The 18,353-nt window shown below is 43.4% G+C and overlaps 1 protein-coding gene across 1 annotated transcript in view; it reads left to right on the forward strand.

Moving 5' to 3' along the window:
* Positions 1 to 18,353, forward strand: part of pde11al (phosphodiesterase 11a, like) — a 461,489-nt gene that overhangs the window by 237,778 nt on the left and 205,358 nt on the right. The window contains exons 3-4 of the mRNA XM_070879912.1: positions 9,015 to 9,104; positions 11,419 to 11,559. Of these exons, the coding sequence (XP_070736013.1) occupies positions 9,015 to 9,104; positions 11,419 to 11,559 (231 nt within the window). The remainder of the gene's footprint in view (positions 1 to 9,014; positions 9,105 to 11,418; positions 11,560 to 18,353) is intronic.

Consider the following 18,353-nt stretch of genomic DNA (forward strand, 5'->3'; position numbering starts at 1 on the left):
CGGTGCTCCACGAGAGAGCGTCGACCACCCGATAGACTTAACCTCTGAAACTAAAAGACTTAAGGGGGGAGGTGATGTCATGTATTTCACCATCTTGCAATGACAATAGTTATGTAACTGTAACTCATGCACACTGTACCTGTACCCTTGAAATGCACACCCTGACCACAGGGGGTGAGCTTGCGGGAGACACTCCTCACCTGGGTTTCCAGGTATAAAAGGGGAGGTCCCACCCAGGGTCAGCACTCCTTGGTCCTGGGAATAAAGTGAAGGTCACAGAGTGACCGTGTCTGATATATACATGCCTCATGTGAGTTGGTAACAAGGTGCAGAGACACTACAGTGTGCATTGCTGTACATATAATTTAACTCATTTTTAATAGGATTTCTTCTCACTTTATGTTTAGCCATCTTTTTAGACTACTGTTCTATAACTCTATTTAATCCCTTCCCATCAATGTCCTCCCTTACTTTATTCTCTTCTATACTCTCTTTTCCTGTTTTGTTTATATTTAGGCTTGTTACTTTTCTTGTAGATCTATCCCTCCATCTTACTAGTTTAAAGCCTTTGCCACCTCCCTATTTACCCTTTCCACTGGGACACGGGTCCCATCCCAGTTCAGGTGGGGTCCATCCCATCGGTACAGCTCATTTTTGTCCCAGAACTGGTGCCAGTGTCCTATGAAAAGGAACCCCTCTTTCGCACACCAGAGATTATTACGTTCAAGGTCCTGCTTTTGAATTTAGAGCCTAACTCCTGATACTATTTCAGCAGGACCTCCTCTCTGTTCCTACCTATGTCATTTGTTGCAACATGGACCATGACAACTGGATTTAGCCCCTCCCTTTCCAAGTTCCTCTCCAGCCACCCAGCCTTACCCTGGCACTGGGTGGGTAACACACCCTTTGGGATTCTCATTCTTGGCTGCAGAGGATGCTATATATCTGCCTAATTTTAGAGTCCCCTACCACTACCACATTTCTGTTCTGCTCTACCCCCATCCTTTGCACAGCCTTCTGAGCTACAGTGCCTTACATTGTGGCTGTCCTCCCTGCAGTCTGTTTCTTTGTCCCCACGGGTAGTGAGTACATCGTACCTGTTGGACAGGATTCGTGTCTGCGGAACCTTCTTCTCAACCTCTCCTACATCCCTGCTACCCGGCTCCCTAACAGTCACACCCTCCCTTTCCTGAACCTGTGCTTTCCTCTGGGGTTTGACTGTATTCTGGATAAAACTGTCCAGAAATTCCTCCCCCTCCCTATGTGTTGGAGTGTCTCCAACTTGCACTCTAGCTTGGTGACTCTGAGCCAGAGAGATTCGACATGGAGACATCTCCTGCAGACGTGTTTGCTCAGGACAGTCTCGCTATCCCCAAACTCCCACATACTGCAGTCCAGACACACAACCTGCCCTACCATATCTTAGTCCAGCCTTATTTTATTTATTTAATTAATTAACATCTTTATTCAATGATTATTTATGGTTATATTAATTAGTTTAACTAGTTAAGCTATAAATTTAATACAGTATTTTATAGTTTCCCACACCTATTTTAAACCACTGTCCTAGGTTAGAGAGAAAGGAGAGAAAAAAACCTTAATATTCACCAACCAATCACCTACCTGCTGTCCTGTGATGTCACTCCTTTTTTTGGAAATCATTGACAGTTCTGCCGCTGATGCTGCCTCCAATTAGATCCTAGTTGCTAAGGTGTAGTTCCACACGAGATGGCCATCCTCCGGCCCTTGATTCAAGTGGCTATAATTCTTAAATGAGACTTGACAGTGAGTATCAATAGGCTAATCAATCATGGAGACAGCACAGCTGAGACTGATCCTGGCCTCAGTCAATGTCCATACATGTTCTTTTCATACAGGAGTCACAAGTTATCGATTGAGCACAGAATCCCTAGATGATATTCCCCTCTCAACCCTTGAGGTGGGTGCTGATGCCAATTACAACAGTATGACCATCAGCCCAGCTGAGGTTAGCTAACTCAGCACATGAATTCCAAGGATCTGGGAACCTTCATGTCTGTATGGTTGGATAAAGTGGCTGAGGCATGAGTGCAGCAGTAAATGGACTTTAAAGTCGATAAATGCAACGTGATACCTACTGGAAACAATAAATTGCAGGTGGTTTGAAATAAATGGCAGTTTACTTGCTTTGACTGTAAGGGGCCGAAATTAACTCTCGCCCAAAATGGGTCGCACTTATCGCTTTTGAAGTGATTTCGCTGCCATGCCAGATGAGGTGGCCTCTTTTGCAAAATTCAGCTCTTTGTCGTTTTTTTTTAAGTGGACCAGAAGTCATTTATAATGGGGGCGGAAGTCGGGCATTAAGTACTCTAGAGGGGTGGAAGTGGAGGAGGGGCGGAGTCTCCACTGCTGTCAGTCAGCAGCGGAGCGCTGATTACATCATTACGCGTGTGCGTCACCACGTCTCTCTCCTTCACTGAAAGGGGAGAGAAGCAGCGATTTTTTAGGTTTGGTCCACTGGGCCACCAGGGAGAGTTTCTGTCGGGCCAGTGGTCTGGCACCCAAGATGGGGTGCCAGGCTGCCTATTGGCGACCTGGCCAAACCAGGGAGCATAACTGTCCAGCCGACCTGGAAGTCAGCTGTCAAAAAAAATAAAATGGCGGCCGTAGCAGTTGGCCCTCGCCTTTAACGGCTGCCGCACGGCCAAGTCCCAAACACAGAAGACAAGGTGCACTAACAGAAAAAGCTGTCGGGGGCGCCGCGCGGCGGAGGTGCGGGAGATCGGTGGTGCGCACTTTGATGACGCACTTAGGTCCAGTTGGCAGTAGCAGAAAAATCCCCGAGCTGAATTTCGCTGGCGACGGCCATTGGGCCGGAAGTCGGCGGTCAATTGACTCTGCCGCTTGGTCACCGCTTTCCGGTGGTAAGCGGCCTTTTTGGGGAGCTGAGTTTTATTTTAATTGAGGCTAAGACATACAGAGGGACATTTTGATATTTATCCTGCCAAGGGTCTAAATACTCATTAGAATGTGCAGTAGTAATCTGTACATAGTCGTCAAAGGGTTACATGAATCAGTTTTAAAAGTTTTAACTAGTTTTAGATGATAGTTTGAAAATATCATATATTGAAATTAAACCTTGCGACACAAAACCAAACTCGTCATATCCTGTTTATTGATGGCAAGAAAGGTGATAGTGAACAAATTGACAAATTCAGCTGTCACCAGTATTAAGGATTGTGTTGATGGCTCAGCTGCAAATATGTCAGTGGAAACATCATGCAGGGAAGCGTAAAAAAATTGAAGCAAGTCTGGGGAATAATATGGTGAAATCAAACACTTCTGGCAGGGTATGAAAATGACCCTGAGAGATTCATAAATATATAATAAATCAGAATGACCCACCAGAGCCTGAGGATAATAAAATGTAGACAATTACCTCATTAAAATATTGAGGTACCCACAATCCTCCTCTGTTGTAATGTAGCAAACTGATATGAAATACATGATACATCCATTAGTAGTATTTTTCCATTGGTGTAGGTATAGTGTTGTTTGGCAGTGATCAAGATATTGTATCAGGGCTGTTGACTTAACAACTATTCACCCCGCCTCTTGTTGTACCTTGCCCAAGTGGCCATTATTCATGCACGAGCTTTGACAGTGAGTATAGGCAGATTATTTGACTGTCTGAGGCATCACAGCCTGGTCCAGTCTTTTCATCATGCACACCACTTCCAGCACGTGTCACTAGTTAGTGATTGGGAGCAATTGGAGAAACTAGTGTAAATGTCTTTATGTCTTAATGCAAATAAGGTATTTCACTTATCTGCAGTGTTATTTTTATTTCTTATTGAAACAATAAAGTAGATAACGGTATTGAGAGATATGGAGTAAAGGTAGGCAATTAGAGTCAAGGTGCAGATCAGCCATGATCTAATTGAATGGTGGAACAGGCCCGAGGGGGTGAATGGCCTAAACCTGTTCCTATGGTTCTATGTAGAGACAAGTGCAACAGTAAAGTCAACATACTTTAATAATACACCAAAGAACTACTTCAAATTTCTCAGTTTGTCTTTTCAGCATTGTATTACAAAGAACCAAGTAGATTTCCCACAGCATTGCTGGTGTAAACACTGAAATCTGAAATGTAGATTCTGATACCCTGTACTTACTGCAGCCCAATTGTAGCCTTAATGCAACAAAATTTCTCCATCAGTATAGTGCAGCAAATTTACTGAAGCAATACATCACATGATTGATATGAGATAAAATATTATGCAGCCTACTGGCACTCAAAGGTGCAGATATAATTGATGTGATTTTCAATGGCGCCCTGTTTACGGTGGAAAATGAGGCAGCCGGCAGTTGAAAATTGGAAAAAAAATCACCCATCTATCAACGGCGCGAGTTAGTTCAACGTAATTTTCAGGCGGGTCTCAAAATGGGCAACTGGCACTCCAACTCTAAATAGGTAGGAGCCTTATTAACATATTTAAATTGAGCTCCTACACCAGTTGTAGGAGCCAGACGCCATTCTGTTTACCAATGGATGGAGTGTGCATTGCACCTGCCCAGCCCTTCATGCCAGGTGTTAAGTGGTGTAACTGGTGGTTCGGAACCACAGAAGCTGCTCAGAAAACAGCTCCAAAAGATTTTTTGCAGTGATTTTTGTGTGGCCACAAAGCGATTCAGTCCCACTGTCATCCACTCATTGGCTCCCTGCCCTTCAGGACTTGATGTCTGGCTCAGTTCCACGGAAGAGTTGCTAGATTCCTCACTTCCACTGCCCCCCAGCGGTGAGCTGCCTGTGTGCACTCATTGGACATTGGCAGCTCACCCAAAATATTTAGATTAAACTGACCTCTTTAACCAGCAATGCCATCCCACCTCCTTTTCCTTTCTGTCTATCTTTCCTAAATGTTGAATACCCTTGGATGTTGAGTTCCCAGCCTTGGTCACCCTGGAGCCATGTCTCCGTGATGCCAATCACATCGTATCCGTTAACTGCCATCTGCACAGTTAATTCGTCCACCTTATTCCGAATACTCCTCGCATTGAGGCACAGAGCCTTCAGGCTTGTCTTTTTAATACACTTTGACCCTTTAGAATTTTGCTGTAAAGTGGCCCTTTTTGTTTTTTGCCTTGGGTTTCTCTGCCCTCCATTTTTACTCATCTCCTTTCTGTCTTTTGCTTCTGTCTCCATTTTGCTTCCCTCTGTCTCCCTGCATTGGTTCCCATCCCCCTGCCATATTAGTTTAACTCCACCCCAACAGCATTAACAAGGGTGTGAAGTTGCAGTACTTACCCTCTAGACACCCACTAAACATGCCAGAAGTATTTCCCAGAATGGTATTATTGTTCTTGCTGAAGCTGTCGTTGAGGTAGCATTCCACCGGAAATTAGTTTTCCCACTACTGGGATTTCAATGGCCAACATGTTGAGCTGTTCATCATTTACCGCAGTCCAGGTCTGGCAGAGGTCTGATGGACTGAATTCTACAACACACTACCTCCCTAAATATCTTCCTCCAGCCCAAGCACAAAGTTCAGCCCCCTCAGTGATACCTAAAAACCTCCTCCCAAACAGCACCATGAGCTCAGAATTTTTACTTAAGAGTTAAACTATATGAAAATTTTCTCCCTGGTAGTCAAGCCATACAGAGGCCTCAATTTCTCCACACACAGCAGGATTGATACGGCCGGAGTAGGTGGCATGTTGAAATCCCGACTCGAAACCGCTCTCTCTCCGGAATCTTCCCTTGATGGGGCTTTCCAGCCAATTAAGAGGAAGCCGCTGATGACGTCAATTGTTGACACATCATCAGCCAGTTTCCTTAAAGGGACCATGCCTGAAGGGGAAAATGGGGAGGCTTCTCTTCCCACGAGCCGTAAAGCGTCGACGCTCGTCCCAACCCCCGTAGCAGCCCTCAAAGTATTAGATGGAGATGGATGGCAAGGTATAACGATCTGTAATTATGGACGTCCGGGAACACTTCTCATCACAGCTGCCTGTGAGTGGAGATGTTCCCTGAATAGCAAAATTGTACATCATTTATACATTTCATAGATCCCTTCGCCCCCCTCTCGATCTCTTATTGGGTTACCTTATTAGTAATATTTTGGATTGACAGACCAAGATCTCAAGGCAACTTTTAGACCTTAACTGGGATGACCTCATTGGGTTAGAATTTGCTGATCATACGTAGTGCCTAAAAGTTTGTTTAGAGTCTTTTCACAGAGTCTTATCTTGTCGGACTGGACATACCTTAATGTTATCTGGTGTTTTGGTACATCAGTGTTGAATCAGAGGCCTCTGGGTCCTTGGTGCTGGAATATGTTAGAATGTGAGGTCAGCCATAGACCTTCTGCTCCTTTTGCTGAGCCAATGTAGAAGCCGGCACTTTAAACCTTATTTTGCTTATACCCCATTGTGATGCTGCAAACACTGAGAAGCACTGCACCCAGGTTCTCCCATGACTCCCTCCAGATACTTATGGAGGGAGTCACAGTATGCAAGGAGGTCCTCTTCCCTTCCCATGGGCAGAAGGGACCTCCCCAGGTAACCAATGCAGCCTGGTTGCACATTGCACAGGAGGGCATAAGCAGGAATGTCATCACCAGGACCAGGCTGAAGTGACCCTTCAATGACCTTAGCAGATCACGAAACGTTACTGTAAAACCACACTCAACCTCATCCTGCTGTGCCGCTAATCACATCCCCATCTCTCTAGCCACCCCTCACACTCACCCTCATACTAACTAACAACACACAAGGACACTTGGGTCCTTTAGCCAATGTTCATGTATAGTTAATGTTGATGTATTGTCAAGCATTGAAATCTTTATTTTCAGAACTTTGAGTTCTTGGACAGATTTGTGAGCACCTTTGAAAGTGGCTTCATGAGTTGTAGTGAATGGTGAGACATAAGGGTACCCCTCACAATGGTGACGAGTGTGAAAGGAATGGGTTGGACATTGCAATGATGTTTTATGGAGCTGGTGTGGGATGGTACCAACCTGGCGCATCATGTGGCAGTTAGGGTGTACAGCATGAAGTGATGTAAAAGTGGCATGGTGAGGCCGTCACTGGCCTCCCGGGCAGCATTGTAGTCAGGTGCTGATGCCCTGTGTCCTGTGCAGCATCAGGTGATTGTGAAGAAGGTTGGTGTTGTTGGTAGTGATGCTGGTGTGTTTAGTGATGTTGGTGTTGCGGCTGATCATGTTGGGATTCTGAGGACCAAGATGAGATTTTTTCAAGGGCACCGATGCTGCTGGAATAAATGGCAGGTGAGGTTGAAATGATAGAAGCGCGTGTCAATGGTGAGAGAGGTTGCTCCAATGAGGTGACAGTGAATAGACACTGCAAACACTTCCAAAGTTCAGACAGCACACAAATCTTTTACAAAATCTGAAGGCTTCAGCTTCTGACATTGGAAAGTCAACAGCTGTGAAATGGTAGCTTTTATACCACTTCGGCAGCTGTCAGCTAGCCAAAGCAATAGACAGAACCCGACTCCCACTTACCTGGCATGAAACCCGAGGGACGGCAAAGCCGTCAAATGGTTGGTAAAATTGTAAGTGCCTGCTTTTAAGCCTCTTAACTAGCATTTAAGTACTTTTTAATGATGTTAATTACCTGTCCTGTGCTTGCTGTCGGGTCAGCTATCTGAACACCGACCTGACAGCTGAGAAACTCACACGGAGGCGGGTTCAGAGCGGGATCCTGACCCGCTGTCAATCAGGGCCATTGTGACAGCCTCCAAACCCGCACTCGCAGGGCTGGGAAGATTCCGGCCAAGGTGTCAGAGTGCACTTTGAATATTATCATTCCTTGAAGTCAGGGTGAAAGCCAAGTCTAGTTTGATTCATTGATAGCTTTTTGCTTCTGTGTCAGAAGATTGTAGGTTCAAGCCCCCCCTCTCGGAATTCAGCATATAATGCAGGTAATAGTGAGGGAATGCTGCTTTGTCAGAGGTGCTGTATTTTGGATGTGGTGTTAAATTAAGATCTTTTCAGATTAATGTAAAAGATCCCATGGTACTATTCAAAGAAGAGCAGGAAGTTCATTCCTCAGCGAACACCACCCAAACTGTTTATTTGTTCATTTGCTGTTTGTAGGACCTTGATGTGTGTGAATTGGCTGCTGTGTTTGCCTACAAAATAATAGTGACTATGTTTCAAAAGTAGTTCATTTAAAGTACTTTAGGACATCTTGAGGTCATGAAAGGTGCTATATAAGTGGTACTTCTTTCTGTCAAGTTTCATTATGCATCTATGTGATACACATAAGATTGTCAACAGAAACTGGAAGACCCCAGAGTTTGGAACTCTGGAAATGAAGCATATCTCAACCTCTAATCCCTCGTCCAGACAGAGGACAAGGCCTACGAAGGAGAAACTTCTTTCAGGCATTTCTATCATCAGATGGGCAATTCTATCGATACATTTACTGATTTTGGAACTGTGTTTGTTGTGTTATAAGTGTTATGTTTAGCTGTATACGCTGAGTAATGGGAAAAAAGCAAATGGCGACAAAAGAGTGTGGAAAAATCAACTGAGCAATTTGATTGGTTTGAAAAATCTTTTTGTGATTTGTTTGAATTATTTTCTGGTGCTTGCCCATCACAGGCTGGAAGCTTTCCTACCTGTTTAGTGAATGAAATGCTTTTTGATTGCTTCACATTTAGTCAATGAAATATTTGAGTTCATCATCATGTCTAGCTTAAAATCAAATTTGACCAATCACAATTTATTTTCCCTTAAGAACGTACCATTGGTTTCAAGGTGTGATAGGTTTAATGAGTGATGCTCTGAAGTGTGACAACTTTGAGAGATGCCTTTTAATTACAAAGATGACAATGTAAGGGTAATTTTATGAATGTGCTCTTCCAGTGCTGAGCATTGACTTGCAGGAGCATATGTTGGAAATTCAAGTGCATGCTCCTCATGCTTTTCCAACCATTAATATTATTGGACTCATGCCCAGATTCCTAGTAGAATGTGGTTTTGGATAACTGTTTCTGTTTTTTCCAGGTACTGCAGATGTACCTGCCATTCTGTGGAATATCCATTTCTAATGCCAAACTCTTTGCAGCAACTCGCAAAGAATATGATCGAAGCAGGGTATGTATTTTCAAGCAGTGTTATTTAATAGTCCAAAGTTTTAACTAAAATGCAGAGGGGTTAATTACAACTTTGAATGATAGTGTAAAATGGGCAACATCGATTCAGCCATTCGTTATACACCTCTCCCAATGTTCATTTCTATTGAAATCTTACCCTTCTGCTTAAAGATAAAATTACCCTAGCTTTTTGCTTCTTAAAATAATCAAGGCTAAAATATTTTATTAGCAAAGCTTATTTGTTAGCATATAACACCAAGAAGTAAATATTCTTGCTGAATTTGTAATAACTCTATTTGTGCGATAGATGCTTCAAGTGATTGTTATATAAATGGCAGCCAGATACAAAGGTTAACACTATGGGCTCAATTTTCCCCAAAACTTTTTTTTTGATGTACTTGAAGAGTTACGCCCTTTTTTTGGTCCAAATACACCAAAAAAAAAATTCTAAGCTTCCCCGTTGGATTTCCTTTAGTTTTGGGGGCGGAGCCTTGATGTGCACCAAAAAGATCAAGTTGCCATGGCAACCAGGGACACAATGCGAGCTGAGGCAACAAAGTGAAACATACAGCCAGCTCCCAACACATTAAAACACATTGCATCAACTTAAAAACACATTAAAATATATTGCAGCAACTTACCTCCAATTATTAAAGCCGGTCCCGCTACCCACGCCCCCAGCCCTGGCCGAAGGGCTTGTCGGTCTGCTTGCCTAGTCTGCCCCGAGCCCCTTGCCGGTGCTGGTCCAGCTTTAGTTCCTCCACCTCCACCCCCCCGCCCCCGCCCCCAACCCCGAGTGCCTTGCCAGTCCCGATCCCCTGCCCTAGCCCTGGCCGGAAGGCTTGCCGGTCCACTCCCCCGCCCCCTATCCCAGGCCGAATTGCCTCCTCCCTCCCGGTCCCCGCAGCTAACAACACCCGAAAGACTTTCCCCCACCCCCTCTCCCTCCCCCCACCTCTCTCTCCCCGCTCCTCCCCCCCGGCATCTCTCTCTCCTCCCTCCCCCCTCTCTCCTTTCCTGCTGCTGCTGTCCGGGCATCTGCTGCACTTACCGGCGTTGATTTCCTTACCTGCGCCGATTTCTTTAACTCTCCAGAAAGTTTTTCTGCAGCGGCCACATATGCTGGCCTAAGCAGAACTGGAGTAACTCTCAGCTGGCCAAACGTGCCTAAATGGCCAGAATTGGTCCGGGTGGCAGGTTACGTCCCCTTTGGCTGAAAAAAAAACTTACCTAAAAAAATTGTAACTAACTGAGTTACACTGGTGCAAATGGATTGGGGAAACTGTTTTTTTTAAACTTAGGCCAAAAAAAGCAGCCCGCTCAAAAAAAATGGCACAAATCACTGGGGAAAATTAAGAGCTATGATTGGTATAGTATATTCAAGCTTAATAATAGATTTGTGTAGGTAAAGGGTTTCACTTCAGTACCATCCTATAATTGCTAATGTTTCACAAGGAGAAGAAAAAAGATCAGAAATTCGATCTTTCTTTAGGGATGGAATGAAGGAGGAAGTCAATCATTATCTCATTGGTTTAAAAAGAAACAAGTGTTGTACTCCTGCACATAAAATGTTACTTTAACACTTTATTTTACAGTTGAGGCTCACAGTAGACAATAGTTATAAATTCTTGAAAACTAACAATGGCCCCATCAATAGCTACTAAATTATAGTTGTCAACTCATAATCAATACTGACACTCGAGTATAGCCTTGATGGAGTGCTGCATTATCAGAAGCATTATTCTTCAGATAAGATGTTAAACTGAGGTCCCATCTGTCTTCTCTGGTGGTTGGAGTGAGCATTAAAAATCCCATGATGCTATTCAAAGAAGAACAGGAAGTTCCTACAGTGTCCTGGTCAACATTTCTCCCTCAATCTACCACCAAAAGCCGATTAACTTGTCCTTCATCTCGTTGCTGTTTATGGGACATTGCTGGCACAGAATGTCTGTTGCACCTGCTTTATACAACATTCAGTGCACTTGACAAATAATTCACTCTGTGTAGCACTTTGAGATGTTTAAATAGGATAAGGGGATATATAGATGAAAATATCTTCATTTATCCTAGCTGTTTAAAATGGCACAAGTCACACTAATGGAATAAATAGCCTCTTACTCCCCTTCAAAATGGAATGGAAAATTTGATCATTTTCCTTGTCCCAGCCATTCTGTCTTTTTGACACTATTTAGATTAATGCGCATTTAATTTATTTTCAAATCAAGCCCTTCTTTAGCTACCTGGGAGTTTTGTGCTGTCCTGTTGACCTAACGTTTGATGTTGGTGTCTATTAACCCTATTAACAATGGTTTCAGGCATTGCTAGAGGTTGTCAATGACTTGTTTGAAGAGCAAACAGAGCTGGAGAAGGTTGTCAGGAAGATCATGCAGCGAGCTCTGACCCTGCTGCAATGTGAACGATGTTCTGTCCTCCTGCTGGAAGATATTGAGTCTCCTGTAAGTGCTTTATTGGTTTTCTTTGTATCAGCCCATTGTAACATAACATTTCATCTGAAGAACATGATCTGTGGTCTATCATTTTTACTGAAATTTCATTTGAATGCTTTCAACAGTTTTTGTCATTCCACACGTCGATAGGTCCGAAATTGATCAAAGGCAAGTTCCACTCATTTACAGTCGAAAAGACCACTAAGATCTTGACGGTACTTTGGGCGGAAGTTTGGTGAAAAAATAGGAAAAAAAAGCCCGGCGGGAAAAATCGGCGTTACATGTGAATTCTCGGTGGTCCTGGTCAAATTAATTACGAGGCTAGAGTCGGCCTAGGGAGGGGGGTAAAACACAAAAAATAATTTTTCAAAAAATAAAACATCGGAAAACATTCAGTAGGACCCTTTTCCACTGAATCGTTGCAAACAATTCAAAAAAAAAAGTTCACTTATCATTTTTTTGCAGGGTTTCATACCGACCATCCATCGAAAGGCTGCTCCGACTGGGCGCTTTTTCTCAACAAGTACGGAACAGCGCTCCCACCAAACTCGGGCGGGAGCGGTTTTCCCAGCATTGCACGCCAGCGGTCCGCTCCTCAGCGGTATTTCAAAACCGCCGGTGATGAAACTACCACCGAATGGAAGACCGCCCAAAATAAGAAAATACCGCTGAAAAACCCGGTAGGGTCATCAATTTCGGGCCTAAAATAGAAACATAGAAACATAGAAAATAGGTGCAGGAGTAGGTCATTCGGCCCTTTGAGCCTGCACCACCATTCAATAAGATCATGGCTGACCGTTCACCTCAGTAACCCTTTCCTGCTTTCTCTCCATACCCCTTGATCCCTTTAGCCATAAAGGCCATATCTAACTCCCTCTTGAATATATCCAATGAACTGGCATCAACAACTCTCTGTGGTAGAAAATTCCACAGGTTCACAACGCTCTGTGTGAAGAAGTTTGTCCTCATCTCGGTCCTAAATGGCTTACCCCTTATCCTTAGACTATGACACCTGGTTCTGGACTTCCCCAACATTGGGAACATTCTTCCTGCATCTAACCTGTCCAGTCCCGTCAGAATTTTATATGTTTCTATGAGATCCCCTCTCATTCTTCTAAACACCAGTGAATAGAGACCCAGTCGATCCAATCTCTCCTCATATGTCAGTACTGCCATCCCAGGAATCAATCTGGTGAACCGTCGCTGCACTCCCTCAATAGCAGGAACGTCCTTCCTCAGATTAGGAGACCAAAACTGAACACAATATTCCAGGTGAGGCCTCACCAAGGCCCTGTACAACTGCAGTAAGACCTCTTTGTTCCTATATTCAAATCCCCCAGCTATGAAGGCCAACATGCCATTTGCCTTCTTCACCGCCTGCTGTAGCTGCATGCCAACTTTCAATGACTGATGTACCATGGCACCTCCCCTTTTCCTAATCTGCTGCCATTCAGATAATATTCTACTTCACATTTTTGCCACCAAAGTGGATAACCTCACATTTATCCACATTATACTTCATCTGCCATGCATTTGCCCACTCACCTACCCTGGCCAATCACCCTGCAGCCTCTTAGCATCCTCCTCACAGTACACACTGTCACCCAGCTTAGTGTCATCTGCAAACTTGGAGATATTACAGTCGTTTCCTTCATCTAAATCATTGATGTATGTTGCAAATAGCTGAGGTCCCAGCACTGAGCCCTGCGGCACCCCACTAGTCACTGCCTGCCTTTCTGAAAAGGACCCGTTTATCCCGACTCTCTGCTTCCTGTCTGCCAACCAGTTCTCTATCCACGTCAGTACATTACCCCCAATACCATGTGCTTTAATTTTGCACACTAATCTCTTGTGTGGGACCTTGTCAAAAGCCTTTTGAAAGTCCAAATACACCACATCCACTGGTTCTCCCTTATCCACTCTACTAGTTACATCCTCAAAAAATTCTAGAAGATTTGTCAAGCCTGATTTCCCTTTCATAAATCTATGTTGACTTGGACCGATCTTGTCACTGCTTTCCAAATGCGCTGCTATTTCATCTTTAATAATTGATTCCAACATTTTCCCCATTACCGATGTCAGGCTAACCGGTCTATAATTCCCTGTTTTCGCTCTCCCTCTTTTTTTAAAAAGTCGTGTTACATTAGCTACCCTCCAGTCCATAGGAACTGATCCAGAGTTGATAGACTGTTGGAAAATGATCACCAATGCATCCACTATTTCTAGGGCCACTCTGGGATGCAGACTATCAGGCCCTGGGGATTTATTGGCCTTCAGTCCCTTCAATTTCCCTAACACAATTTCCTGACTAATAAGGATTTCCTTCAGTTCTTCCTTCTCGCTAGATCCTCTATCCCTTAGTATTTCCGGAAGATTATTTGCGTCTTCCTTCATGAAGACAGAACCAAAGTGTTTGTTCAATTGAGCTGCCATTTCTTTATTCCCCATTATAAATTCACCTGATTCTGACTGCAAGGGACCTACATTTGTCTTCACTGATCTCTTTCTCTTCATATATCTATAGAAGCTTTTGCAGTCAGTTTTTATGTTCCCAGCAAGCTTCCTCTCATACTCTAATTTCCCCCTCCTAATTAAAAACTTTGTCCTCCTGCTGGATTCTAAATGTCTCCCAGTCCTCAGGTTTGCTGCTTTTACCGGCCAATTTATATGCCTCTTCCTTGGATTTAACACTATCCCTAATGTCTCTTGTTAGCCACGGTTGAGCCACTTTTCCCATTTTATTTTTACTCCAGACAGGAATGTACAATTGTCAAAGTTCATCCATTTTATTTTTAAATGTCTGCCGTTGCCAATCCACCGTCAACCTTTTAAGTATCATTCGCCAGTCTATTCTAGCCAATTCACGTCTCATACCATCGAAGTTACCTTTCCTTAAGTTCAGGACCCTAGTCTCTGAATTAACTATCACTCTCCATCTTAATAAAGAATTCTACCATATTATGGTAACTCTTCCCCAAGGGGCCTTGCACAACAAGATTGCTAATTAGTCCTTTCTCATTACAAATCACCCAGTCTTGGATGGCCAGCCCTCTAGTTGGTTCCTCGACATATTGGTCTAGAAAACCATCCCATATACACTCCAGGAAATCCTCCTCCACCGTATTGCTACCAGTTTGGTTTGCCCAATCTATATGTCGATAAAAGTCGCCCATGATAACTGCTGTATCTTTACTGCATGCATCCCTAATTTCTTGTTTGATGCTGTCCCCAACCTCATTACTACTGTTTGGTGGTCTGTACACAACTCCCACCAGTGTTTTCTGCCCTTTGGTGTTCCGCAGCTCTACCCATACAGATTTCACATCATCCAAGCTAATGTCCTTCCTTGCTATTGCATTAATTTCCTCTTTAACCAGCAATGCTACCCCACTTCCTTTTCCTTTCTGTCTATCCTTCCTGAATGTTGAATACCTCTGGATGTTGAGTTCCCAACCTTGGTCACCTTGGAGCCATGTCTCCGTAATCCCAATTATATCATATTCGTTAATTATATCCGGTGCACAAAGGCATTTGGGTGTTGAAACATGGGCTAGAAATTTGGTATCGGCAGCTTTGTGGTGGTGACGCTTCTGGGGCGCTATCTTTAGCGCCGGGCGACATCGACCGCCTCAAAGTGGGATATTCAGTTGTATCACCCCAAGAGAAGAGTGGAGCACAAAGGGAAGGATTGCACAATCCTCTTAGGGCACTAAAGGCTCATCGTGGGGCGGTAGCGCAGGAGTGCTTCTCAACTTGTGGCACTAGGATACCGGCACACTGCTGCCTAAAGAGGAGGTGAGTTCAACCATGTGAAACCTGCAAAAAAATGGAAGGGAGGCTACCAATAGCCTTCCACAGGTAAGAGAGGAAATTGTTAAAAATTTGACTCTCAACACTTACCTCTTCATTCCCTGCGATATCGCCCTGGGATCCTTTGTGCGCCGTCTGCTTGCCCCTGTCGTGAATAGCGGCAGGCGCAATGGCAGGCAAAGCAGTCAATTTCGGAAATGCTTCACAAAGGGGGCATTACCTCTTGACGTCGCCAAGTGGGTGGTACGAGAGTGTACAGCGCTAACTGACAGCACTGTCGCTAAACTACCAATGAAGTTCACAGCAGGCTGTCATAGCACAACACTCAGGTGGTAGATGTTTAGCGGCCCCTTAGTGCCCCTCTCTGGCACTAATGTGGCATTAAACAACCAAATTTATTACCCAGAAAGTTAATATGCTGGTTCAGCAAGTAATTAGGAAGGCAAATGGTCTGTTGGCTTTTATTGTAAGAGGGTTGGAATACAAGAGTAAGGAAGTCTTGCTGCAATTGCACAATTTGGTGAGTCCAAACCTGGTATATTTTGCAGAGTTTTGTCGTCTCCATAGCTAAGGAATTATATAATTGTCTTAGAGGCAGTGTAACAAAGGTTCACTAGATTGATTCCTGGGATGAGAGGGTTGTCATGTGAGGAAAGGTTGAGTAGATTGGGCCTATACTCTCTGAAGTTTTGAAGAATGAGCGGTAATATCGTTGAATCACATAAAGATTCTGAGGGGGCTTGACAGGGTAGATGCTGAGTGACTCTGTTTCCCCTGGCAGGAGAGTCTAGAACTAGGGCTCATAGTCTAAGGTTAACGGGTCGACCATTTAGGATGGAGATGAGGAGAAATTTCTTCACTCGGACGGTTGTGAAATTTTGGAATTCTCTACCCCAAAGGGCTGTGGATGCTCAGTCTCTGGAGTATATTCAAGGCTGAGATAGATAGATTTTTGGAATCGAGGGGAATCAAGTGATATGGGGATCGGGCGGGAAAGTGGAGTTGAGGTAGATCATCCATAATCTTACTGAATGGCGGAGCAGGCTCGAGGGGCCGTATGGCCTACTCATGCTCCTATTTCTTAAATTCTTATGTTCTTATTCAAATCCAGCTCTGACTGATACAATGAAAATCTCTGCCCTCTACTGGTGTAAAGATCTTACATGTGAAATAAGTTTAGACAGTTCCAACTCAGTTCCTAAAATATCAGACACTGACATTTGGAGCACTCTCGTACTAAAAATGGCATAGCATGACGAGTTCCCACTTCCCTGACTCTCGTATATATTGAAATGAATGTTATTGAGCAAGGTATTGTTTTCCTAGTCATTTTCACTTATGCTTTTGTGACATAATACTTTGAAAATGAGCATATGAAGATTGTAACCATAGCATGATTTTTTGTGTGTGTGTGTCGCCCACTTTATTCCATTGCAACCCATTGTGATACTCAGTTAACATTCAATTTGACCTTTTCAATAGTTCCTAGTGGAGAATGCTTTTACTTTCTCCACACCTTTATTTATTTCAGTAACCTTTTACTCCAGTCCATATTTTACTGCACCACCATGTGTACAAATGATTAAAACTCCTTTCCTTAAATATTCATCTGAAAGCTCCAAATGGTGCAAAGCTTCTACTGACTAGAAAATGTTCACCTGCTGCAAGAATCCAGACCACACTTTATAAGAGACATAACTCCAATGGGCTATTAGTTATCTGCTCCTTCACGAGTTATCTTTAATGGTGAGATTAAGCATTCATGTTAAACCTGCAGATCATATATTATATATATATAAAATATTATATACACACACACACGTGTTTGCCTCTAGTTAAACTAAGAGTAATCTCTATTTCCGAGGAATACAATTTGAAATTATATTCATTTGGTTTAAAAGTAGAATTGACCATCAATGTCTTTTGTGCCTATATAGAAATAAAGTTAATGGTGAAATGCATGCTGTGGATGAGGGGCCTGAAATTTTATGCTGTTTTCAATTATTTCAACTGTTTCCTTGTAGGTTCTGCCAGTTTCCCATTCGAATTATGAGGTAATTTGTGCATAGCAAGCTCCCACAAACAGCAATGAGATAACGACCAGATAATCTGTTTTAGTGATGTTGGTTGAAAGATAAATATTAACCGGGGGATAACTTCACTGCTCTTCTTCGAATAATGCCATGGGATCTTTTACGACCACCTGAGAGAGCAGACAGGGCCCCAGTTTAACGTCTCTTTCAAAAGACGCGCATCCAACAGTGCAACACTCCCTCAGTACTGCACTGGCGTGTCAGCCAAGATTTTTTGTGCTCAAGTCTCTGGAGTGTGGCTTGAACCCACAACCTTCTGACTCAGAGGCGTTCACTGTCTAGACTTATATATTCATGGAAAAGCCAGTTGAGATTGGTACAGCGTGGGAATTGAACTTGTTTTTCAAATTTGTTCTTGGGATGTGAGCAGCGTGGCAAGGCTGCATTTATTGCCCATTTCCAAGTTCCCTATGGAAGTGGCAGAGGGTTTTCCTCTATAGTCCTTCTATTTGACTATATTGCTACAATGGTGCTTGATAAGGTTTCGCAGGATTTTCGCTCAGCAATATTAAAGGATAGTGTGTGACTTGGAGGGGAACTTAGAGGTGCTGAAGTTCCCATGATCTTACAGCTTTAGTCCTTCTTAATGGTAAAGTCACAAGGGTGGTAGGTGCTGTCAAAATAACCTACGTGAGTTGCTGTTGTGCTTGCTGTAGAGCAGAATTAATGCAGCCACCATGCACTGGCGATGAGCTTTATAGCTTAGTGTCTTCAGGAAAAAATTATTTTTGGTATGAAAAGTAAAATATTATCCTTTTAAAATTTCTCCAGCAACACTGCCAACAAATCCAAAGGAACACTCAGTGCTGTCTCATTTCTCAATCTACCTTCAAAGCAACTACATCTCACAAGGTCAATATTTTCTTTGGCAAACCAGTTGATCTTGTCAAAATCTGGAAT

This window comes from Pristiophorus japonicus, chromosome 5 (assembly GCF_044704955.1).
Source record: "Pristiophorus japonicus isolate sPriJap1 chromosome 5, sPriJap1.hap1, whole genome shotgun sequence".
Taxonomy (NCBI): Eukaryota; Metazoa; Chordata; class Chondrichthyes; family Pristiophoridae; genus Pristiophorus; species Pristiophorus japonicus.